The sequence below is a fragment of the Mytilus californianus genome, unplaced genomic scaffold (genome assembly GCF_021869535.1).
Source record: "Mytilus californianus isolate M0D057914Y unplaced genomic scaffold, xbMytCali1.0.p SCAF_11, whole genome shotgun sequence".
NCBI classification, from domain to species: Eukaryota; Metazoa; Mollusca; class Bivalvia; order Mytilida; family Mytilidae; genus Mytilus; species Mytilus californianus.
This window is the reverse complement of record NW_026262593.1, coordinates 23,498,859-23,525,134: the sequence shown is the minus strand read 5'-3', so window position 1 is coordinate 23,525,134 and position 26,276 is coordinate 23,498,859. Positions and strand designations below refer to the sequence as shown.

Below are 26,276 nucleotides of genomic sequence, written 5' to 3'. Positions count from 1 at the left end.
ATGTGGTTTGATTTCCAATGACACAAATATCCACCAGAGACCAAATGAAGTGGTAGTAAGCAATTGTAGGCCACAGTACGACCTTCAACAATGAGAAAACCCCATACCGTACTTATGTTTGCTATAGAAAAAAATCTCATCAATAACCTATGTGGTAGAACTCTTCATTCAATATCATATATCGTGTAAACAAAAACAAAATATGAAACAAATAAAATTGAGAATGGAAATGGGGAATGTGTCAAAGAGACAACAACCCGACCATAGAGCAGACAACAGCAGAAGGCCACCAATGGGTCTTCAATGCAGCGAGAAACTCCCGCACCCGAAGGCGTCCTTCAGCTGGCCCCTAAACAAATATGTATACTAGTTCAATGATAATGGACGTCATACTAAACTCCAAATTATACACAGGAAACTAAAATTAAAAAATGATACAAGACTAACAAAGGCCAGAGGCTCCTGACTTGGGACAGGCGCAAAAATGCGGCGGGGTTAAACATGTTTTTTAGATCTCAACCCTCCCCCTATACCTCTAGCCAATGTAGAAAAAACAAACGCACAACAGTACGTACAGTAAAACTCAGTATAAGAGAAGTTCGAGTCCGATGTCAGAATAAGAAACAAAAGAAAATAAACAAAAAAGACAATAATACATAAATAACAACGGACTACTAGCAGTTACTGACATGCCAGCTCCAAACCTCAATTAAACTGATTAAAAGATTATGTCTTCATCTTATGAATATTAGGCACAATCCCTCCTGTTAGGGGTTTAGTATTATACCGTCATAAAATATATGAGAAGAACATAACCCGTGTCATGCCAACAACTGGTTTTAGAATAAATGTGTTTAATTCCGATGCAAAGACCCTATAAGTGAATTAATATTAAAGCCAAATATGCAATCTTTAATGACAGTATCGTAACTATATCCCTTCTTAATAAGTCTGTTTAAAGGTTTTGTTAGCTTTTGAGGTGAATACTGACATTTTTGTGCTTTGTAAAGAATATTACCATAAAAGATTGGATGTGAAATACCCGAACGTATAAGATATCTGCATGTTGAGTCTGTTTTCATCTTTTGCTTCATAGTCAGTGCTTGATTGCCATGTCTATTACACGCAATGTCAACTATGAACTAATTGCCGGCTACTTGCTCGATGGAGCAGTCAAAAATGGTGACACAAATTATGTATAAATGTACTGTTTTTTTAATATAATTATGATTAAATAATTGAACGTACTCCTGAAAACTTGCTTTCTGTAATAATGTTCACAAACCAAAACCAATAAACACGGTGATTGATACTGAAGAATAATTATTATTCATAAGTAATTAACCATGTTAACTTAAAACTCTTATTCATGAGGGTTACTTTCCACTAAAATAAATCATATTCTGACCAAAAACATCTGTGAAAATGGTCTTGGAACGGCAATACACTTGTATGTATGTTATCATAATTCCTTGTTGATTTCTTAATGTCTAAACGTTAAATACATACTAAGGACGAGAACAAAAAAAAAGGAGATCGTTGAATGCCTAGAAAAATTACTCTCCAATATAATGCATGCAGCCATCTTGTAAACATAAAACTAAAACAAGAAATGAATTATGTTTTGATCGTTTCCTTACATTGTATGTACTAAGTTGCCATGTCGGACTTTTATTCAGGTTGTGTGAGTTAATCTGTCGCAGTTTACACATCAATAACCTCTAGAATGTGTCAAGTACTACAATATGCAAGGATTCTTTAAACAGTTTGTGAAAAATTCTTTACTTGACTAAAGGTTATACTTTACAGTGTTTACTTAACCAACAATTGTATAACTAAAATAGGCAGAAGACGACGAGTTTTTTTAGAAAAGCTATTACTCGTAGCGGACATCGGGGTTATTCATAAAAGTAACATAAAGAACGAGCTAATTATTAATACACTTATCGTCTTATCTGGTGTCCTCGTTACTGTTATATAAATGTATTCCAAGAACAGGATTATTAAAATTATATTTGCCGTGCGAAAATTTAATTTCACTTTTGTTCACATTTATATCCTCAAGTATCCCGCATTTCATGAAGCAGATTATTCATTTTCATCCTGTATTGTGCAAAGATATTATTTTCAGTTCTCACCAGGCCAAGCTATTCCATTGTCAAAATCCTCCTGCCCCTCCACCCAGAAATTCAAATGGTTGTCCCTTTATAAAATTGAATAATCAATTTTCCTCGATGCGCATATTTTCCTGGAAGTTTTAATGTGAACTCAGCATTAACTTTTACTAAAACAAAAACACAAAAGTAAAGTATTTAAATTTATTTCGGCATATACGCAAATTGTGTGATATTTTCTTTTTATAACAAACGAAATAGTCTAGTTTTTGCAATTCCCAGATTGCTTTGGGAGGAATATTGAATATGAAACTCTGTATTTAACATTTGAATACGATTTATCAAAAATAACATTGGTCAAACAGTGAAATAAAGTCCTGACAATTTTATTTTATATCAACATAGATAACAAAACAAATTACGGTTGTATATGAAATGTTAAGAGGACTTTTGTTTTTTGAGAATTTGTTTTTTAATGTAAACAATGTACAGCAATCTGCAAAACACAACACAGAAACCTAATGAATGAACAGATCAAATCTCGCTAAAATAGGGATAAACACATTTGCTTCAGACTGGGTTATCAGTTCCTACTCCACTCATGACACTTGCCACTTTGACCATGTTAAAACACATTACATGTACATAGTGTTTGTCGGTGGTAAAACTGTGAGTTTGAGTTGAAGAACAACAATATAGGATGTGCTTTGCTTTTTTGGAATTTTTGCTGTGTATGTACGGATTTTGTGTCATGGATGGAAAACCCATATTCTTTCTTTTCTTTTATACACAACATTTGAGGGTATTTCATGTTCCCTGACATTCTTGCACAAATTTTACAAAAGTATGTTGTATGCTTGATTTTATTTCATTGTTTCAATTGCAACAGGTGCCTTAGATAACAGAGGAACGAAATTTTTGGTAGCTTTTATGGATAACAAAATAACAAACCAAGATATACCGCCAGAATTGTTTATAACAACGGATAGTAAACAACTTGTTCATGTCAATATTTCTACAAAAGTAGCTCACCACTCTTTACGACTCTATGAATCATTTACCGTGACGCAGGGCCAGGTTCACCTAACTCAACTGAATACGAGTTATCGATTGAACCATACTCAATTAGTAAAGAAAGCAATAGTGATCCAATCAGACCATGAAATCGTTGTGTATGGTGTTAACCGAGAACTACATTCCGCTGATGGTTATCTTGCCTTACCTGTTGATGCGTTAGGCAAAGAATATTACACCATTTCATATTCTCCTTCTTACTACTATACCCTTTTTACAGTCATCGGGACCGCTCATCATACAAATGTTGCTATACAATTACCGAATACGCCTGGTCTGAATGTTACTTTAAAAGGAATCACCTATCATCAAAATCAATGGATAAATCTTACTATAAATATATATAGTACCTTGGAGATCAGTTCCGTGGCAGATTTAACCGGAAGTCATATTATATCCGATAAGCCAGTGGGAGTTTTAAGTGGTAACAAAAAAGCAGTAGTAGGTAATACTGGTGCATCACGTGACCATCTTGTTGAAATGTTACTTCCGGTAGATTCATGGGGGAAAAATTTTGCCACAGTTCCTATTCCTGAGAGATTTAACGTAGGCGATATATTTAAGTTTGTGGCAAGTGAAGACAATACTGTAATTACTGTAACTGGCATGGACCAAGGCGTTCCATTCAACGAAAAATTTACTATTGTTAAAGCCGGACAATCTGTTCAAAAACATTATAGCTCAGGCTTGTACTCTCATGTTGTCTCGGACAAACCTATTTCCTTGTATCAGTTTTCTCTGACGCAGAAGAAGGGTAGCCTTGATCATGCCGATCCTTCATTGATCACTATTCCACCAATTGAACAATATGCTGCCCATTATACATTTACTACTCCTGAATATTCATTAGGAAACTATACAAATTATTTCATGTTTATTGTAAATGGTAATCAGAAAAATGGCCTCAGACTAGATAATCATCCGTTACCTAGCAACACAACATACCATCAGATACCCGGAAGTAACCTAGTCGCTGGGTATGTCAGGATATCTGTCGGTACACATACTGTGAATCATATTAATGACACAGCGGTCATTGGCGGAATACTGTTTGGCAAGGCAAAATTAGAGTCGTACGGATTTCCTGTTGGACTGTTGCTTACACCAGTTAATTCTGTAAGTATATATTATACCTTATAGAAAAATAACATTAAATGCTACGGTATGGGTTTTGCTCATTATTGAAGGCCGTATAGTGCCGCATAGTTTTTAACTTCTATGTGATATGCTCTCATACCAAATATTCTTATTTTTATATTTTGATCTCATTATAAGTCAGTGAGTGTTATTGTCCTTAAAAGTTTACACGGGTTCCCGCGATAAGATTAAACGAATTACAATTGTTTGTGAATGACTGACAGAATGAAATTATCCAAAGAGAGATAAGAACATCTGTAAGTATTAGATATACCTTGTGGACGTCAGCCCGAATATGTGTATCTAATTTACACCAAGATATTATTGTCAATGCAGAATGATAGTAAGTTAGGATGGGGTTCTTTCAGCGATTTGATCATATGTTATTAAAAAGCATGATAAATGCGGAGTATCCAATTTCATTTCTTGGTGTAAATACAGTTGATCGCCATTTTTTTCAGTATGACGACAAAAATACAAATTAATTATGGCGATGTTAGATCATCTAATTATAATACGGTGATAAATATGTTGGACTCTGGACCGCAATGGTCACACTGAAGTGCGATTGTTGGACGCTGATGTGTGTTTTTGATCACGCTGAAGTGCGATGATTAGCATTGTGACGCTTTGTTGTTGATAGGTACGACGAAGTGAGTTGGTGGCAACGTTGAAGTGCGATGAATTACATAACTATATTTTCAATATTTTGCATGTTATCATGTCGATGTAAAAGTCGATATAATTGGTAGAAGCAGAATTTCAGGTTTTCAAGTAAAAGACCGTGAATATCATGATAATTAGCCATTACATTTCGTATCATAACTGGAACGTTATTGTTTACTTTATAAATAGGCTTCGACAAAAATAATAAAACGTTCATACAAGCGTTATTAAAATTCAAATGCAAAGGTTATAGTCCATTCAAACCAGTACTAATTTTAAATACTGAAAAACGAGGAATATATTAGAAATTCAAGTACTACTTGCTTGGTCACAACAACACAAAGTAGCAACAAGTATATTCGACTACTGTAAATGAGAGAACAGAATAAGATCGTCGTATTTTATTTTTTACTGCAACTGGCGGAAATTCTTTGTCGGGACACTATATCTATCCTTGTAAAGTCGCTCTATCATGGTCCCAACTCGGATCACCATCCCAAACACAACACTGTGCGTCCATGTTATAAGACAAAAACGGCAGACTTCGCACATCAGCGTGACCATCGCACTTCAGCGTCCCCATTGCACTTCCGAGTCCTACAAATATACCTAAATTGAAATCTATTTTCCAAAATCAGCTTAATATTGAACATACTAAAAAAGCACATTGTTTCCTGGAAATCTTATTTGTGTGAATTGTGGGTGGATGACTTGGTACATTATAGAGCTGCATTGTTTCATTTTTGGGTTAGGGTTTTGTTAAGGAATCTTTGCCTTTTGCTGTTAATTGTTGGTTTCGTTGTTTAATATAGCCCCGTGTTGCTGCATAATTGTAAATAGCTTTATTATATACTTAGTAGTCAATACATGTAAATTGTATGCGTAATACGATCAATGGCAATCGTGCTGTATCAGCCATCCGTGATGATATCGATATCAGTCACGGATGTACCCTTAATCTCTATGACGTCACGTCATCGACATCAGTCACCGTTGCAAAGGCTTTATCAAACCCCTTATTTGTATGAAGCACGTCACGTACACGAAAAACATCTACTTGAGATATATAATAAAGTGTATATGATATGGCTTTTTCAATATCACACACCGTATCAACCCTCAACCAATATAATCCCTCGAGCAGAGCTCTTGGGATTATATTGGTGTCTAAGATTGATCCGGATGTGATATTGAAAAAATCGTATAATATTCTCTATTTACATCTAATTTTAATAATCAAATTCTAATTTATTCATATAGCAAAACCGCTGCTGATATCTGGTGTTAAGTCAATTTTTTTTTAAATTTTCCAAAGGGTGAATAACATAAATAAGCATAATCTGCAATAAAAATATAAATCATAAATTTATTAAATGAGTTCAAAACTCTAATGTTTAGTATGTTCTTTTTATAAATTGTAATTGTGTTCAAGACCATACTGATCTTTTAAGGTAATAATGTAGAAAAAGTTTTAAAACATTCAACAAACAAGGCACTAGAAGGATAACATTGATTAATTGCTGGTGTTTAACGCCACTTTTGGCACTCTTAGCTATTTCGTAGCGGTCATTTTTTTTATTTGTGGATGAAGCCACGGAGAAAACCGCCGACATTCGACAGGAAAATTTAAAATCCTTGTCAAAGAATATTGGAGTCGAACGCACCTACCACGTGCGGGATTCGAACTCACAACCTCGGTGTTGACAGGCTAGTGATACAGTTGATGAACTACTTAGACCACTGGCCACCGAAGCCCCTATAAGGATAACAAACGATCATCAAATTATAAGTGTCAGAAATGACATTTATTCAAAATTCATTTCACTAAGAAAAATTAGATAAACACACAAGCGTCAAAAGTCGAAATTTTAAAATTAATGAGTTAACGAGCGACATCAATTTATATAATGGTTAAAAAAAAAATAGTGGAAAATGATTTTTAACATAAAATGCTCGTGTGTTGTCTTCGATTAGAGATTAAACATATTCTTACTATCGATTGTTAATTTGAATGAAAACTCACATTTAAGAGAAAACAACGGACACGTACGGGGGTCTCTATTATGTATTGCAATAGCAGGTGACCACTGACTATTACAAGATTAACTTTATCTTGATAAAAGAGTTGCCAACCTTTCGATATAACTTCATTGTAAAAATTTTAGTTTTGCCTTTAAGTAAAGTATCCCGCATGAAATTTTTCAAAAGTACGTGCTCATGCAATATATATATAAATATTCTACTTTGGTTTAATAATTGAAAATACAAATTTTTAATTTCGTGCGAGCGCTTTTGAGGATTTACCTTCATCAGTAACGCCCAAACCAAAACACCTGAAAGCCATGCAAGCATGTATATATGACTGACCAAGCAAACAGCTATATGACCAAAAGGTACCTCTAAATAGACAAAGAGCTATATGACCAAAAGGCACCTTTAAATATATAGACAAAGAGCTGTATGACCTAAAGGCACCTCTAAATAGACAAAAAGCTATATGACCAAAAGGCACCTCTAAATAGACAAAGAGCTATATGACCAAAAGGCCCCTCTAAATAGACAAAGAGTTATATGACTAAAAGGCACCTCTAAATAGACAAAGAGCTATATGACCAAAAGGCACCTCTAAATAGACAAAGAGCTATATGACCAAAAGGCACTTCCAAATAGACAAAGAGCTTTATGACCAAAAGGCACCTCCAAATAGACAAACAGCTATATGACCAAAAGGCACCTCTAAATAGACAAACAGCTATATGACCAAAAGGCACCTCTAAATAGACAAAGAGCTATATGACCAAAAGGCACTTCCAAATAGACAAAGAGCTTTATGACCAAAAGGCACCTCTAAATAGACAAACAGCTATATGACCAAAAGGCACCTCTAAATAGACAAACATCTATATGACCAAAAGGCACCTCAAAATAGACAAATGCATCTTAGGTCAACTTTGCATGAGGGAGTAGGACAAGTGGAGTAGTAACCTTAGTTTCTTGATAATTTCTTAATCCATCAATAGCGAATTTATGAAAAGCGTTTTATAAATCGTGGCACTGACTACTGAAGTGATGATACCCCTGGCGTCTAACAGTTCATCGGCAGTGGTATCGACCCAGTGCAAATGCAATGACGATGAACTGGAAACCGGTACGGCCAAATTTTTAATCCGAACCGATACTGCTATATTAAAAATGCCAAGCTGTATTTCAGTGTTTGTAAGTCGAAAATCTTACGATTAACTATTTCGAAAAGGCAAGCTACAACCGATCCATAAGAGTAACAAGTAAACCCCTCAGACATTAAACAAATTGATAGTCTGATAGTTCCCAACAATGAAATCACTAATGACCCAATCTGAGAAGTACAGGTATCAAACAAATCAAACAAATTGATTGTTGCGTGCTTAACGTCAAGTGACAGTAATTTCATGCAAATTCAGGACTGCAAAATATTAACAATTAATACAAAAGCTAGGTTTATTAACTGGTGAAACTAGTATTTTCCAAAGAAGCTTAATGATATACAATATCAACTTATTATGAAACGTATTGTAGGGTTGTCAAGCTAAAGCGATGCAGTATGGCGATGAAATTGACAACGACTGTGACGGTGAAGTAGACGAAGAGGAATGTGATGGCAAAGGTTGGAATTAAGTATAATTCTTATTGCTAGGGAGGAACAATAATATAAAGGAAAAGCCATTTGAATATCAATTTTCAGAATCATATACAGCGCTTGAATATACCATTGAAAGTTCTTTTTGTTTGATTTAAAAGGTCGCCTTCATATATCAATATTTGCTATTCAACAACCGACAATTGTAAGTCGTAATTCTTTCTATGATAGAAAACTAAGGATATATTGTATCCATCCATGACACACAATCAGTATATGCACAACCAAAAAAAATTTAAAAAAAGAACGCTTTTATTGCTGTTATTCATCTCAAAGTCACAGTGAGGTATTCAACAAGGAATAAAAAAAACACTCACCTCACGGCAAGTTTAAGGCGGACCCTAGAACCGGTTTGAGCGGACTTCTTTGCAAACTGTTCACAACTGGTGTAGGTAAGCTTTTAAGATTTGTCCATAATTACAAACAGATTAATGTTCCATATCGTCCCGGGTATCATCTCGAGACGTTAGTCAAGAGGTGATATTGGTCGAAGGATGATACCCGGAAAAGGACATGTTTTAACCTTTTATCATACACTACCGATGTACGAACGCACCCATGCAGATAACCCAATATCAGCCCGGCCATGTGACGTCACATAGGGCTGAAGTGGGTTATCAGTCTTGGAGTAGATTTATGGCTATTTTACTTCCGCTTGTTACACACTAAGTATAATGTATGGTAAATATAAATAACAATGTTTGACGTGATCTCATAATATATACCATTAAATATAATTTGATAGCAAAAAGGGTTTCATAAACCTGTGCCAACATTTAAAAACAAAAGTTGTCTATCCACACGGGAACACCTTTGCATGTATCTATAGGACAAAATTTTAATATAACATATGTAAAGGTTTTTATCAAAAGACATAAACAAAAGTACAGAAATGCCTTTGTTCTGCATAGCAAATAAATGATTCATTATACAATAACAGGAACGATATAAATTGAGTCATTCATTTATAAGAGAAGTTTTAAACATCTTTATAATCCTTGGCTTCGAAATTGTAAAAAGTATTGATTTATGAGGTCACAAACCGTAAGACAAAAAAACGTGTATTCATTTTTTCTATTATCTAGTTAGTCGCTCAGTGAGGGTGTTGCTAGATTTTGTTTGATAAGAATCGAGTTACCGTAATACTATTAAAATCCATTATTTATTTCTAAGATTTTTAAACAATAGACGCTGATAGTCTCATGCAATTTTGTAGATAACGACGGTGATGGCCGAGTTGATGAAGACTGTAGGTGCTGTGCTCCTGATGTAGCAAGTATGTATACTTTAGTATGTCAGTATATATAAAAAAGAAGATGTGGTATGATTGCCAATGCGACAACTCTCCACAAGAGACCAAATGACACAGAAATTAACAGTTATTAGTCACCGTGCGGCCTTCAACAATGAGCAAAGCCCATACCGCATAGTCAGCTATAAAAGGCGCCGAAATCACAAATGTAAATTCAATTCAAACGAGAAAACTAACAGCCTAATCAATGTACAAAAAAATGAACGAAAAACAAATATGTAACACAGCAACAAACGACAACCACTGAATTACAGGCTCCTGACTTGGGACAGGCACATACATACAGAATGTGGCTGGGTTAAACATGTTAGCGGGATTCCAACCCTCCCGCTAACCTGGTACAGTGGTGTAACAGTACAACATAAGAACGAACTATAAAAACCAGTTGAAAAAGGCTTAACTCATCAGATGGATACAAATAGAAATACATATAACAAAAACACGTGGACGTGACCGGGTACTTGTACATCCCTACAACAAAAAGACACTAAGTACAGATCTGAGAGTACTCGCAGTTACTGACAGCTAGTGCAAAGCCAATAACAACTAATATAAAAAATCATGCATCTAAGACTAAATTATCAATCAATACACATCCAACATCCAGGTTTGTTTTCTATACATATTTACTGAATGCGAGGTACATTTTTCATAAATAAATATTGAAAAATATATTGGTTCATCAGGTGCCGGTTACCAATTTATCAGATATTAGGTATGCGTTCATCATTAGTCACAAGACATTTTCAATAAAAGATACAAGCCGTACTTCCCTCCTTTGTCATAACTAGTAAGGCACCGGGTGCTTTTTCCAAAGATACACATAATATACATGGTGCTTAACCGATGATTCAAACTATACATGATGTTTGTCTCATATATCCCCCGAATCCACGTATTTAAACCAAAGATCCAAAATTTACTTTCTTTTGTCACAACAGTCAGTACGTTTTCCTCAGATATCAGATATCTATTATCATCTTGTACTTTGGTATTTTTTGTCTGGTCATGTTTATACTGAATGTCCGTTCATCTTCATTGTTTTTGTTAGGTGCCTATTTTGATCTCAATGATTTGTTGAGTTGTTTTCTTTTTGATCTTTTGTAGTCAGAATAGCATTTATGAATACCTAGTCCAATTAAATATATGATTTAATATGAAAGATTAATGTGTATATTAAAAACCTCAAGGTTTGACTTTTGTATAACAAATATAGTCGTAGAAAAATCTTTGCTAAATAGGGGTGTCCGTTTGGCTGTGCAGGATGTATAAATACACAGCCACGTATCTGGTCGGAAGTTAAATTGACGATATGATATTTAAAGAGATCTTTGCGGACTAGATTACTCTTTGAAAATAAAAGGAATGGAGTAAACGTCGGTAAGACAGCAAACAAGTTAACATAAACAGATGTAGTGGATCTTTAGTTGATTATAAGTGTTTAGTAGAAAAATTTTAAAAATAGCTTTGGCCGTCAGAAGTAACATGTGTTGGTCGTTCTAGACATGACAATGCATGAGGGTTGAGATCTCACAAAACATATTGAACCCTGCTGGAATTTTACGCCTGTCCCAAGTCAATGATGCTCGGAACCAATTGTTGGAAATTTGAGAAAACATGTTAAAGAACATCAAAACAGTGAAAGGAAAACCTAAAAATCACATCTTTTAGTAGATTGAATTTTTTTTGATAATTTATTTATCGTGTGTGGTGCTCGAAGATGCAAAATTCTTTGAAAACATTGTCAATATCTTATATAGAATAAAAAATGAAACAATTTTATATGGCTTTCAAAATGTTCTTATTTTCCAGTTGGAAGACGAAGAAAGAGGAATTTTGTATAACTTTACAATAAAGATTCTTTATCCACATAAGTTTTGCCCTATCTTTGTTTAAATACACGTGTTGAATTTTTTTTATAGTATCAATCAAGAAACCACTAAACGCAAGCTAGCGACCAATTTCTAGTATATAGTTTTAAAAGTTAACACAATAATGAGCATATGTACTTCGAGGTAAACTACCTGAACCAACAAATTTAACCTCAGAATCTAGTAATTTATCTGCTAACTTCTACTTAGTGAACTATGAATTCTAGGTCAAAATCGTAATTTGATATAACAATTGTAAGAATTTACTTCATAATGGACATGTGTACTAAGCTTCAAATTGATGACAACAATTTCATGAAAAACTTTTTAACAAAAAACCTGAACCTGATATGAAACGAGGAATGAAGTGCATTATTCCATAGAGGAGTTTAGTTGACTACTAAAATATTTTGACAATATTTTTAATCTTAAACTGGTTGCCAAAGAATTAGTCGCAGGGAAATGTGGTGAAATCGTGTAAACTTGGTTACCACTGTCCCAGGTTAGGGGGAGGGTTTGGCGCCAATAAACATGTTTACCCCGCCACCATCTGAAGAGGCCTGTCCCAAGTCAGGAGCCTGTTATTCAGTGGTTGTCGTTTGTTGCTGTATATCATATTTGTTTTTCTTTTATTGTTTTGTACATAAACCAGGCCGTTGGTTTTCTCGTTTGAATTGTTTTACATTTGTCATTTCGAGGCATTTTTTAGTTTACTATGCGGTATGGGTTTCACTCATTATTGAAGGCCGTGCGGTGACCTATAGCTGTTTACTTCTATGTCATTTGGTCTAGAGTAAAGAGTTGTCTCATTGGCAATTACACCACATCTTCTTATTTTTATATGTAATGACAAGCATGCAATTTGATTTTCTGTTGTCTACTTTGAGGGTATCATCCCACTAAGGCAATTGCACAAATACAGGAATCAGGAAACACACTTTGTATCCAACTTCTATTTGGCAAACCTTCCCGTAGAGAAAGTGTGCAGAGCAAAGGCATTTAAACCTATACAATATAGCTTTTATTTTCCTCCACCACTACACAAGATATTACCAACAATATTACATATACCCATAATGGATGTAGGCTTGAGGTGCATTATCTCACTCAGGGTTTAGGCAAGTTAATGAGTAGGACACAATACTTGAATCAACCAATGGCGAACATAAAGTTGATCGTAGGACACAACATTTGAATCAAACCAATGGCGAACATAAAGTTTAAAGTAGGACACAACATTTGAATCAAACCAATGGCGAACATAAAGTTTATCGTAGGCAAATATGGAGGGTAGTGAATCATATCACATTGCTTGAATTGATGATCTATTATGTAAACAACTTATAATTACTAGTATATGTCAGGTTACGGGCTTCAATAATGAGCAAAACCAACTAAACAAATGTGTTCCACCATTTAATATTCAACTAATCATTCCGAGTTTCAACATTAATTAAAAAATTGTACAAATAATTAAACCGACACAATAATGAAATATAAACAGATGATACAGATTATGTTACAATATGATATAACCATCATGTATGTATCTAGTCCATCGCAGACATCCTTCCACGTTATGTTCATCTCTGTTGAGTATTTCACATTTTCCTTTTCAATCTCCCACTCTGGATCAACTGCAGTCAATCTTTTTTTCCCGTGCCGCCTTGATCCAATATATTTTAAAATATTGTTCATTTTTAACTGTGGATCTCTATAATAAAGTGATGATATATAAATAGTTACAGCAACAATGATTCCGCTTAAAGCAATAGTCACTACCATAAAGACTAATAAAAGACTCATTGGATTGGAAGATGCTGGAACAGCCATCTGGACTATGGTCAGAAATATTGCATACGATAGTAACACAGTAATGGATAGTCCTACCCGTTCTCCAGATTCTACCGGAAGAAGAAAAACCAGTGGATTTAATAATCCGAACAAAATTGTAGGACAACTTACAACTATGTTGTAATATAAAGGTGCACGTTTGATGGTAAGTGAAATTTCAAACACATCGTATACACGCAAACGATATGTATTACCTTGATATGATTGCAATGTCCAGTCAGAGTTTGGTTTAAAGAAATTAATATCAACGGGGTCAAGATCCGCTTTCAAATGTATGTCGTTTATTGTTGATCCCCATACAACGAATACCAGCTCACAAGTTTGAGAATCAAATGGAAACTTGTATACATTTGGTGTACATTTTGAAGACAAAACATCGCCTACGATTATAGTTGAAGAACCGTTGTGACGAACTGTTCCAAGGAGATCGTTATCTCCTCCTAATGGTTCATATGTTTCAACGGAATTTAATAGTACCAATTTCGGTGTCCAAATATCTGTGTGAGGCACGACGATAGATTCCGCATTACCATATGAAGACGGTTTCCATGAAATTCCGTCATCATTCCAGGTAGTCTGAATTGCAACTCCAGTGTCTAATGTTTCGTCCACTTCATCAAATCGTGTTATTGTTAGCAAAAATAGCTTCACCGTTATTTCTAAAGGCTGCGAAAAATTAGAATTGGGAATAACTGACTTTTGGTGACTTGTAAAAATATCGGTATATAACTGCTTGATATTTGTAGAGGTCTGTCCATAAACGACGTAAAACAGTATACACGATAAAATAAAAATGAATGGAAACTTAAATCTGACAGCTGTAAATATGTGCATTCTTTTTAGATAAAAGCTAACAATAAATTAAAATCACGAATATATGACCAGCTTTGCAAGCAATGGCCTTCAAAATGCTAAGGTAATTATCACCTTTTCAATTTATAAATGACGAATGTCCTGAAAAATGACATACCTATCATCATACATTACTTAATTACTTTCTTCATTAAATGTTTGCTTTAAATAACAAAATTATAATTTAATAGTCGATTAAATATTAACAACATCTGACAATGAAAGCAATCAGAAACCATATTCATAAAGTCATGAAAATTAAATACATTGTACAATAAAACCACTTAACATTGATAATATTTATTCCAAACACAAAGGATATGCCTGTGGTAATGTTACAACATAGAAACGGCAACAATGATACAAATGTGTAAACAAGATTGACCATAACAAACTAAAAAGTATAAGTGTTAGTGCAATCGTATCAGGTGTGGCTATAAAGCATAATTATATTAAAATGTCATGTAATGATTTTAAATGCAAACTGTGTGGCAAGGTACAAATGCATTTATGATTTTGGGAGGACAATATTATTAAAATACAGTTGTGTCAGTAATGAAACATCAGTTTCGAGCATCCTTCCAAAATGAAGATTGTTTACTTGTAATTTCAAGGGCCGATTTACAATGTGTTTGTTACACTCATGGAATGATTCAGAAAGCTACTGCAATTTGAATATTAAAGAGTCTAAATATGATTACGACAGTTATAAACAATTGCTACATGCTGTTAAATCAATTTTGCAAATCTCGCATATTTTCGTATTATGCACCGAAGAACATCTTTATTTAGAATGAATTAATTTGTATCTGAAAGATATTATTTATCTTAAGCTATAAGAACTTTAGATTTGGTTAACAGTATCCCTTTTATACATTTTAAAATAAATCCATGTACTCTAAATTTGCCAAAATCTATACATAGTGCAGTTTTGAGATATCTTCAGGCATTAATTGTTTGTTTGTTTGTTTAAGAAATGAGATAAAATCTTAAAGAACACATGAATCTGTGATAATTTGAATTTAAGTAAGGATTAAAAGACATCTGAAATTAGACCTCATTGGAAAAAATTTGGGGGAAATTTATTCCATATCTTTAACTCAAAATTCTACATTTTTCAGTTTAAACACAAATTTTTTCGAGTTTGTCATGTATGTATACACTACAGATGGTTCACTAGGATATAGACATTGATTCCAGTCATTACGTCTGAGTGTGGGATGTATAAATACACAGCCACTTACAAGACGTTAGATAAAATACCTAGCTCTGTAGAGGTGTTGCCAATTTATTTTCATGTTAGATAAGTAAAACCTTGTAACAACACTATAGGGGATCCACATGATGTCCGTTAGAAAGAAAAAAATCTTTGTTCCGGCGACCGATTTTGCAGAGCCTATCTTAATATTTTTTTTTCGATTGTCCTGAATGTATGAAATATTTTCCACTGGACATTAGACAAACACATAATCATTCAGTCAATCCGTGTGAATGCTGATTTCATATTTCCCTTAGTTTATCGGTTGAGCATTTAACAGTGCTTTGGTGAATACTTTTAAAGATAAAAACCATTATTTCAGGTTCAAAATGGTATTTATAAAATCATATGTCAATATAAAGACACAATATCGGAAGGAAGTTACACGATTGCCTATGCAAATGTTAACCTGTTATTTGAGAGAGAAAACAAACCTTTTCATCCTTTTTAACACAAATATTGTAGTTGTTTTTGCAGTCATCATTAAATGTCAATTAAATTATTGATGTTGTTTGTTGTGAGCTTGTATTGCTGGTATTCAGTCATTCCTGAATCCTTACTGTAACATCATTTTCGTTTGTTTTGATGTTTTTTTTTTCTGTCGTTTAGGGCTTTAGTTAGACTGTTTTAGTTAGTAGACGTCATTATTAACTTCACCGTATAATTCTATCATTGCGTTTTACTTAAATCTTTATGTATTGTCGTCTACATTTGACCCTTATGGTGGTCCAAGTAGAATATGTTGATACATTCATCCATTCATTTTGAATTGTAGAGTATTTTAGAACGTTGACCTTCTCACGACCTTGGGTTACACAATCATTCACACTACCACGTACTGCAAAGAAAGTATTCACGAGAGTGGAACTAAAACTTAATGTTATCACTGGTCATGATTTAAAATTATATCCTAATTGATGACCTGTATGAGATTTAAATGGCCGGGTCATTCAGAATATTGGAAAACACATAAAGTTAACAACTCATTTTGAATTCTGATCAAAAATATTATTTGAACTAGGATTCATAATCCGTTTTATTGCAATACATAGAAATAATATTTACATATGTCTAGAATTAGACTGTTAGTACTTTGGCACAGGTATGAAAATATGGAAATTGGTTTATTGAAATTTATTTTATTTAAATTGTGGAATTCATTTTAAATTAAGGATTTATCCCCCTCGTGCAAAGCTCTTAGTCTTTGCGAGAATTTGGCAATACTTTTTGACTTTATCAGCTTTTCAGCCTATTTTTAAGGGTTTGGATTTTCATATATTTAATCTTCCAGCATTACTTAAGAGACATTTAATTTAATTGTCAAAATTGCTAGCTTGTGCATTAAAATTGGTACCGTTAATATAATTCAATAGAGAAACAAAGGAAATGGGGCATCCATCCATGACACAAAATCAGTACATGCACAGCAAAAACACACAAAAAGCAAAGGAACAGCGCTTTTATTGCTGTTGTTCATCTCAAAGTCACAGTAAGGCCTTCAACACGGAGCCAAAAAAAAAACTCTCACCTCTCTGCAAGTTTAAGACGGCCCCTAGCACCGGCTTGACCGGAATTCTTTGCAAAAATAATAAAAATTGGATAGACTTTGTAAGGTGTAACACCACCCGATCGGGCCCGGTCAAAAAAGAACATACTGGAAAGTAGTATACATATTTAAAACAAAATAGCTCGTACACACAGATGTAAATCTAAAACTATGTAGCATATATTTTAGTAATTAAGATATCAGATGAAAGGTGAAGGACTAGTGACGCTGTTTTGCCAAACACGTGATCATGGGAAATACATGTAAGTGAAGATACACATTTGAGTGTATGGTTCCATTTTCTTATATGTAACATTAGAAGTTGTAATATTCAATGTTGTTATCCGGTACCTTACCTTACCTTACCTAACAGCATACAAAGTAAACCATATTGTGTTAATCAATTTGCTACAAACTGAAGCGTCCGATATCAATGTACGCGTAATCGTCTAAAAGATTCATCAACATATTTAAACACGGCAGGTGTCACTAGCGGAACAGTACGTACCGACCCTTCTAGAGCACCTGAGTTCACCCTAGTTTTTGGTGAGGTTTGCATGGTGCCCAACCTTTGTACTTGTGTGCGTGGTTGCCCCCTTCGGTATATTCTCCTTGTTTCATTAGTAGATAATTGTCCTTTCATCATTATAAAATTTGTTTTGTCTTTCTGTTTGTTCAATGGAATGATCCTAAATTCTGTATGCTTATACGCCCAAAATAAGAAATTGATTCTTTTAAAAAGCATTAGTGATAATATCCCAGCCTTAACTTATCAAACCTATTTGAAAGAAACCCCAATTTTTATTCCATTGTATCATTTTCTAACCGAATTTGAAAATAGTATAGACCATACGTTACTATAAAACGTCAGTTTATATAGTTTTATCGTAGTATTCTCTAACAATTTTATTGTATATATTTGGCAATATGTCAATTGAGATACAAATATTATCATAGTGGCCACATTAATAATATCTCCGTTTCTTAACTGCTATTATAATGGTTTGTGAGCGATCATTAAAATTAATCAACAAATATTACCAGAATCAAACTAGTCAATAATCATTGAAAATGTATGAGTGACTTTTACAAAATATAAGTGGGAGACGCTATTGTCATTTATTTACTTACTTGCGTTGAAGCTGGAATTTTCGGTTATTTTAGAATCAGCCGTAATCAATCATGTTTAAAGTAGTTTGTCATATGGATACATTTAGACACCAGAAAATACTGCCGAAAAATCCATATTTTCTGAACTTATCTTTATTGTGTGTTCTTGAAAATGTTTGTACTTTTTATTATTTCAAATAGGGAGAAAACATTGAGGGTCGTGTATTTAAAAAAAAACAAGTATTAAAACATGTGATAATATATGTACGTGACTGATCTTATTCAAGTACCTTATCAGTGTTATTTTGTCCTAATTCTGTTTTTTTCTTTTGTTATTCAAATAGTTTGATGTTTTTTTTTTTAAATTCTTGGTAATTATTTTTGATAAATTTATAACAAATTTTAAAGAAAAGGAGAATGACGAGACTTCTTCTGTCTCGTTATAACATTAATCTCAAATTTATTTTTAATTTGTTTCTTTAAACATATTGGAAGTTTTTAAATTGAAAAAAAAAGATTGTATATTTTTCTGTTTTTTATCCGTTTTCCTGTCAAAATTCTTAACTGTGAAAACTGCTAAAAAATCCTTTTTTGCATTTTAAAATCCCACTTTTTCCTTCGTGTATTTAAATGGAGCTTTTAGATTAATGTCCAGTAATTTCTTATTTCTCTCATATTCCAACAAGCACAACATAGATAAAACAAAGACAGAAAACAGTGAGCACAAAGTGGCGTATTGTTTCATGTCTTGTGAGGTAAGTTTTCTGTTTTTCTAATATAAGACTTACGAACACTTTGACTATACTATTGTCATTTGCCCCAGGCTAAGTGGACCTTAGATGAATTTGCCTTTTCTGTTGAGCTCCCTTTGGTAATATAGCTCTTAAAGTTTCCACGTAATTATATCATTATATACTACATACATGACTTTTAAAAGGGTTAGACTTGGGCGTTCCTGGTAAAGGCTAATCCAGAAAAGCGCTTCGGACGCACGACATTTATCAAGTGATATTTTCATTTATGATATTTATTGCTAAAGATATAAAATCAAACGCTGAAGATATTACCCCAGTGCTAAATGTAACACTACAACGGGGATGTTAAAAGGTCCTGACGTCTTATACGGTGTTTACAGCAGGCGATGGAGAGCAAAAATACAGGTGACATTCAAAAAGCAACTGTTTATTTTTTAAAGATGAACTACTATTGGATAAATTAATAGCAGGGGATAGAGAGCAACAAGACAGGTAAGACAGATACACGTAACGTGAAAAGCAAGTGAGTTGATAAGGTGAAATACTATATAAATAACACATCGCTGAGAGGGTGATAGAGCAGATTGTTACCCAGAGAAACATTGTCAACCGAGGCGAAGCCAAGGTTGACAATGTCTTTTCGAGGGGTAAAAATCTGCTCTATCACCCTCTCAGCTATGGGTTATTTAATATATTATATTGAATGTTCTGTTATTACTGTCTGGTAAATTTCAAATTTAAAGTAATAAACTATGACGTCTTAGAGTATTTGCCATGGGATAGAGTAAATTATCTACATCGTATTAACTAATCAAAATCTGGCATTTTGACATGTACATGAAGTATAATAATATAAGATCATTAACAGCAGGGGATAGAGAGCAACAAGACAGATAACGTAAAAAGAAGTGTTTTGATAAGATGAACTATTGTTGGATAAATTCATGGAATAGTTTATTCGCTACGTATACTCTGAATTGCGGCGTTCAGGTACCCAAGTGTGTCGTCTTTATAACTAGAAAAGCGAGATTCAGTCAATCTTTTAAATTGATTATGTACTCCAGATATATATTTAAATTTATACTGCAATCGTTCTATTTGCGTAGTCAAAATGTGTTGATAGATATAAGAAGATGTGGTATGAGTGCCAATGAGACAACTCTCCATCCAAGTAAAAATTTATAAAAATAAACCATTATAGGTCACAGTACGGTCTTCAACACGGAGCCTTGGCTCACACCGAACAGTAAGCTATAAAGGGCCCCAAAAAATTACTAGTGTAAAACCATTCAAACGGGAAAACCAACGGTCTAATCTATATAAAAAACGAGAAACGAGAAACACTTATGAACCACATCAACAAACGACAACTACTGAACATCAGATTCCTGACTTAGGACAGGTGCAAACAAATGCAGCGGGTTTAAACGTTTTAATGGTACCAAACCTTCACCCTTTTTCTGAAACAATAGTGTAACATCACAACATAGAAAGACACACTATAAAATATCAACTGAAATAGCTTAATTCAATCAAAGGACATATTAACAACATTGAACATACACTGAACAAATAAATTTGACCTATGACACAATGTAAATACAAAATAAATAAACTAAGGGAAGAATAATAAAAGTAACATGTTATATCGGTAAGAAATGTTAAACAATTAAAGAAAAACAATATGCTCGAACAAAAATACCATCCATTTGCAATAACTTTAAACACAGGTAAATGAAAATAATTTTGTTGTTAGGTATACCTGTACAGTACCAATAGAGAAAGGAAATATTTTTACAAAATAAATAATTTTGAATACAAAATACATAAACTAAGGGAAGAATAATAAAAGTAACATGTTATATCGGTAAGAAATGTTAAACAATTACAGAAAAACAATATGCTCGGAACAAAAATACCATCCATTTGCAATAACTTTAAACACAGGTAAATGAAAATAATTTTGTTGTCAGGTATATGTGTACAGTACCAATAGAGAAAGGAAATATTATTACAAAATAAATAATTTTGATGTTCATAGTACGAAGTGAAAATTTATAGTTAAACCAAACACTTATAAAAGCTGGTATATAGACCAGATATAACCCTGAATAACATTAAATAACAAAAAGCAATACAATTAGTATCAACAGGTCAAATAAACAAGAAAGTACGATTTGAGAGTACTCGCAGTTACTGACAGCTAGTTAAAAGCCAAAACAATTAATAATAAAAAATCATGCATCAGAGACTAAAATCAACTAAAACACATCCCAGGGATTTAGTATTTTAACGTCATGGACAGTCAAAGAAGACACGACTAGTGCAATGCCAAAATAAATGTATCGACAGACAGTAGGATAGTTAGGAGTTTAACCTCTTTATAGATCTAAACGAACGTGGGTGTGTCTTTATACATCCCACTTGAAAAAAATACAAATTTAGTTATGTTTTAATTTGCTGATGACAAAATCGATATTAGTGCCAATGTAAACTATATTTTCATGTGATAACCACGCATATCAATTTTAAATTCGTAATGAAATGAATACACTTACGCGAGGCTGTCACCGACATAAACTCATTACTACTCATTTATCCCATACAAATTATACAAAATCTTTTGTTCTTAATTGATCTTTTTATTTGATAAGGTTAATAAGTATAATTTCTGATATTCATTTCTAATTGTTCTATTCTGACATCTGCCGCACTCGTTCAACCGACAGCATGAACTGCATGCTTTCACATTTTGAAACATAACAATTTTACTCCGCCAAAACATTTCTAGGGTGATCCTTATGACAGCAGTTTTAAACATATTTTTAAAAGCAAAATGAGAACACACAATGGGTATAACATTCTTTAAGATTGCAGTATAAAGACAACAATAGTGTATTGACTTGACATATACACGATATAAGGATTCGGCACGAAACGCAGACAATGCTCGGCACTGTTATTTTCTATATACTATTGTACCTCTTGCTAATAGTAAAAGGCAGTAACACACAACTCTAGAACTGACAAACTATTGATTTTTCTTGAAATGTTTAAAAAAGAAAACATTGTTGTTTCAGTTAATTGTCTAATTGTATACATGTGGAAATGATTATGGCTCCAAAATGAGCAAGCGAGGATTATTGTATAGCCTAATATACAAGTAAACAATTTCCCTTCAATATTTTACAAGCGTTCTCAAAATCATCTTTGTAACAAAACTATTAAAGTTACACATTCATCAAGCAAAGCCTCAGCCTTTACTATCTGACGGGATACACGAAATCACTGTTGTATATAAAAATAAGGAGATGTGGTGTAATTGCCAATGAGACAACTCTCCACCAGAGACCAAATGACATAGAATTATCTTACCAATGTTGTAATTAGATCTTTGAATATAGTTTACATTGGCGCAAATATCGATTTTGTCATCAGCAAATTAAAACATAACTAAATTTGTATTCTTTTCAAACGGTTTTTTGGGATGTATAAATACACATCCACGTTCATTTTCTATATAGAGATTACTCTATCTATATATTACATTATACATATTTATAAACAGGTTAACTCCAAACTATCCTACTGCCTGTCGATACTTTTATTTTGGCATTGCGCAAGTCATGTCTTCTTTGACAGTCCATGGCGTTAAAACACTAAATCCCTGGGATGTGTTTTAGTTGATTTTAGTCTCTGGTGCATGCTTTTTTTATTATTAATTGTTTTTGGCTTTTAACTAGCTTTCAGTAACTGCAAGTACTCTCAAATCGTACTTTCGTGTTAATTTGACCTGTTGATACAATTTGTAGTGTATTTTTATTATTTGATGTTTACTTATTCAGTGTTATATCTAGTCTCACTATTTATAATTACATACCGTATAGCGGGTTATTTTCGCGGGTGTAAAATTTCGCGATTTTCATTGAATAAGGTATACAAAATATTTTGGCGGATTCAAATCTTTTATCAATACCATTGCATGTGCACTTTTAAATTGGCGGAATTTATTTTGGCGATTTTGTTCTATCCGCGAAAATTTACACCCCGCGAAAATAACCCGCTATACGGTACCACCTTTGATGAGTGTTTAGTATGACGATACATTTTCACTTTTGTTCTTGTTCAAGGAAAACAAAATTATTTCTGTACTCCATGTATACCTTACAACAAAATTATTTTATTTAACTGTGTACTTTGTTTTATTTGGCGGCATTTTGTCCAAGGTTATGGTTGTCTTTCTGATACTGATTTATATCTAACCCCCTTGTTTTATTAATTTTGTATTTACATTGTGCCATAGATCAAATTTATTCGTTCAGTGCATGTTCACTTGTTTTTGTTCATATGTCTTTTGATTGAGTTAAGCCATTTCAATTGATATATTATAGTGTGTCTTTCTATGTTGTGATGTTACACTATTGTTTCAGGTAGGGTGAAGGTTGGCACCTATTAAAACGTTTAAAACCGCTGCATTTGTTTGCACCTGTCCTAAGTCAGGAATCTGATGTTCAGTGGTTGTCGTTTGTTGATGTGGTTCATAAGTGTTTCTCGTTTCTCGTTCTTTATATAGATTAGACCGTTGGCTTTCCTGTTTGAATGGTTTTATACTAGTCATTTTGGGGTCCCTTTATAGCTTGCTGTTCGGTGTGAGCCAAGGCTCCGTGTTGAAGGCCGTACTTTGACATATAATGGTTTACTTTTACAAATTGTGACTCGGATGGAGAGTTGTCTCATTGGCACTCATACCACATCTTCTTATATCTATATATAAAAGTTAACAACTATAGGTCATTGTACGGTATTCAACAATGAACAAAACCGTCACCGCATAGTCAGCTTTTTTTCTTGGACAATTGTTAAGCAATACTGAACGACCATGTACAATTGCCTGATGCTTATACGGTCGAACTTTGTGATTGTTCAAAACAAATTTGTATGAAAATAACACTTTATAATGTTTTGAACGAAGCGCTTATCTGAATTTACCTTCATCGGGAACCGTTATACCCATATAATTAAACTACACTAACACGTGAAGAGCTATAAGATCAAAAGGGCCTACAAATACCAAATAAGGTCAAATTTGCCTGAAGAATTCGGAATCCTATTTAGTTTTCAATAATTGCTCAATTTATCAACGGAGGAATATAATTTAATTGCAAAAGTATATTATAAAACATGTCATAACCAAAGCACCGCATACTGAGCTGATGATCTAACTTTTAGTTAGTTATCTTTGTGTTTATCTATGAGATGTAAAATGTATCAAGCGGTAACGATTCAGTTGTCCGGTTCATAAATGAACATGGTTCCCTCTAGCACATGAGAGAAATTTTTCCTTTTGAACAATAAAGAAGCAACAGTTGTTTACCGATTTTAACATCGCGGGAATCCACTGAGAATAAACATGCATAGTCTTTATATCCTCATACTGAGGAGTTGCAGTCTAAAATCGACGGGACATACTGTAAACCAACTAATTTTCACGACTTTCGCGAGTAGAAAAATAACGCGGATTTAAATTGTCGCGAATATGTAAGACTTGAATCTTTCCTTAATTAACTACATCAAGTAAATTTGAAAATCGTAAAATTAAATTTCAATAAAAATAAAGAATCCGCGAAAATAAGCGTAAATTCTGAAATTATTGCGATGTTTTTATTATTGCGAAAAATACGACAGGCTTATAATTGCAATAATTTAATTTCGCATTTTGAAATTTTTTATATGAATTAAACAGGAATTTTCTCAATATCGCAAAGATTAAAATCGCATTTTAGTCTAAAATGACAAAATCGCAATAATAAATGCACGCAATAATTTCTGAATTTACAGTCACTGTAGTAGTTTATATAGAGTTTTCAAATGTCTTCTTCCATGACAAAATTTGCATAGAGTTTCTCAAATGCCTTCATTCCAAAGTGTTTTTCAAATAGAAAATACAGTTTATAATTTATTTTACAAATGTCTATTTCAAATCCGAATAACATCAATGAAAAACATGTCAACTGTCTTGCTATACGTCTCAGATCAGTACCAATGTCACAACACTTTAATCAAAATATTGGTTTCTTTCACTTAATTATTGCTGTACTTGTAACATCTCAACGTTTGCTTGTGAAATAGTGTGCACACACAAATACGCACTCGTAAAAAGCAAAATATACATGTGTAAGGGAAAATATCAATTATATGTAAGAAACATTTACACCTGATTGTACAGTAAATGTTTGCTGCTTATAAATAAATTCAAAATTTGAATGAAGTTCAAGATTTTTTATTGTTAAAGTAAGTTAAGTTTGCAACGTCCATTGGCCAATATTACAGAGATGTTAAGGATGATGCTACATAATAAATTATTTTTTATCTTTCCTGTATCTTTTCTCGTCTTTTTCATTTAGACCATCAGGTTCTAAAGTATGGAGCTGGTGGATCCAAAAGTTTTCTCTTCTCCTTCTCGCCGTGGTGTCCCACAGTGTTCACTTCTATGATTTGAAAAGTAACATTATCAAAATGATGTTTCTTTGAGCAAAGATGTCTGATGAGGGGACAATTTTTGTTGGTTTTGTACCATGATCGATGGTTATTTAGCCGAATATAAAATTTGTCCATTGTTTCTCCCAAGTACTGAATGCCACACGTGTTTATAAATGTTAATACATAAACTGAGTTCTCAGTTTTACGTAGATAGTATAACTTTGTTTTGTAAAGGAGCTGGTGAAAGAACTGCTACATTTGTAGTATTGGCAGCTTTACGACATAAACAATTCCTTCTCCCACATTGTTTGTCAAACTGAACATCATATATCAAATCTAAATAATTATATTCAAAATAGAACTGTAGCAAATAAAGGCAACAGTTGTATACCGCTGTTCGAAAGTCATAAATCGATTCAGAGACAACAAATCCGGGTGACAAACTAAAACCGAGGGAAACACATCAACTATAAGAGGAAAACAACGAAACAACAAAAACACTGAAGTGAACAAAAAACAAATGACAATGCAACACACACAGAAACGAACTATAAGATAACAACTGCCATTT

General features: G+C 33.3%; 1 protein-coding gene across 2 annotated transcripts in view; it reads left to right on the top strand.

The window, feature by feature from the left end:
• Window positions 1-3,029: 3,029 nt before the first annotated feature.
• Window positions 3,030-26,276, top strand: part of LOC127719750 (IgGFc-binding protein-like) — a 53,829-nt gene continuing 30,582 nt past the window's right edge. Inside the window, exons 1-4 of one of the 2 annotated variants that reach the window (XM_052225996.1) lie at window positions 3,030-4,304; window positions 8,547-8,634; window positions 9,884-9,943; window positions 11,792-11,841. In XM_052225996.1, the coding sequence (XP_052081956.1) occupies window positions 3,045-4,304; window positions 8,547-8,634; window positions 9,884-9,943; window positions 11,792-11,823 (1,440 nt within the window). In that variant the 5' untranslated portion in view covers window positions 3,030-3,044 and the 3' untranslated portion in view covers window positions 11,824-11,841. Of the gene's footprint in view, window positions 4,305-8,546; window positions 8,635-9,883; window positions 9,944-11,791; window positions 11,842-26,276 lie in introns of those variants that run through there. The other variant, XM_052225994.1, reaches the window with a different exon arrangement.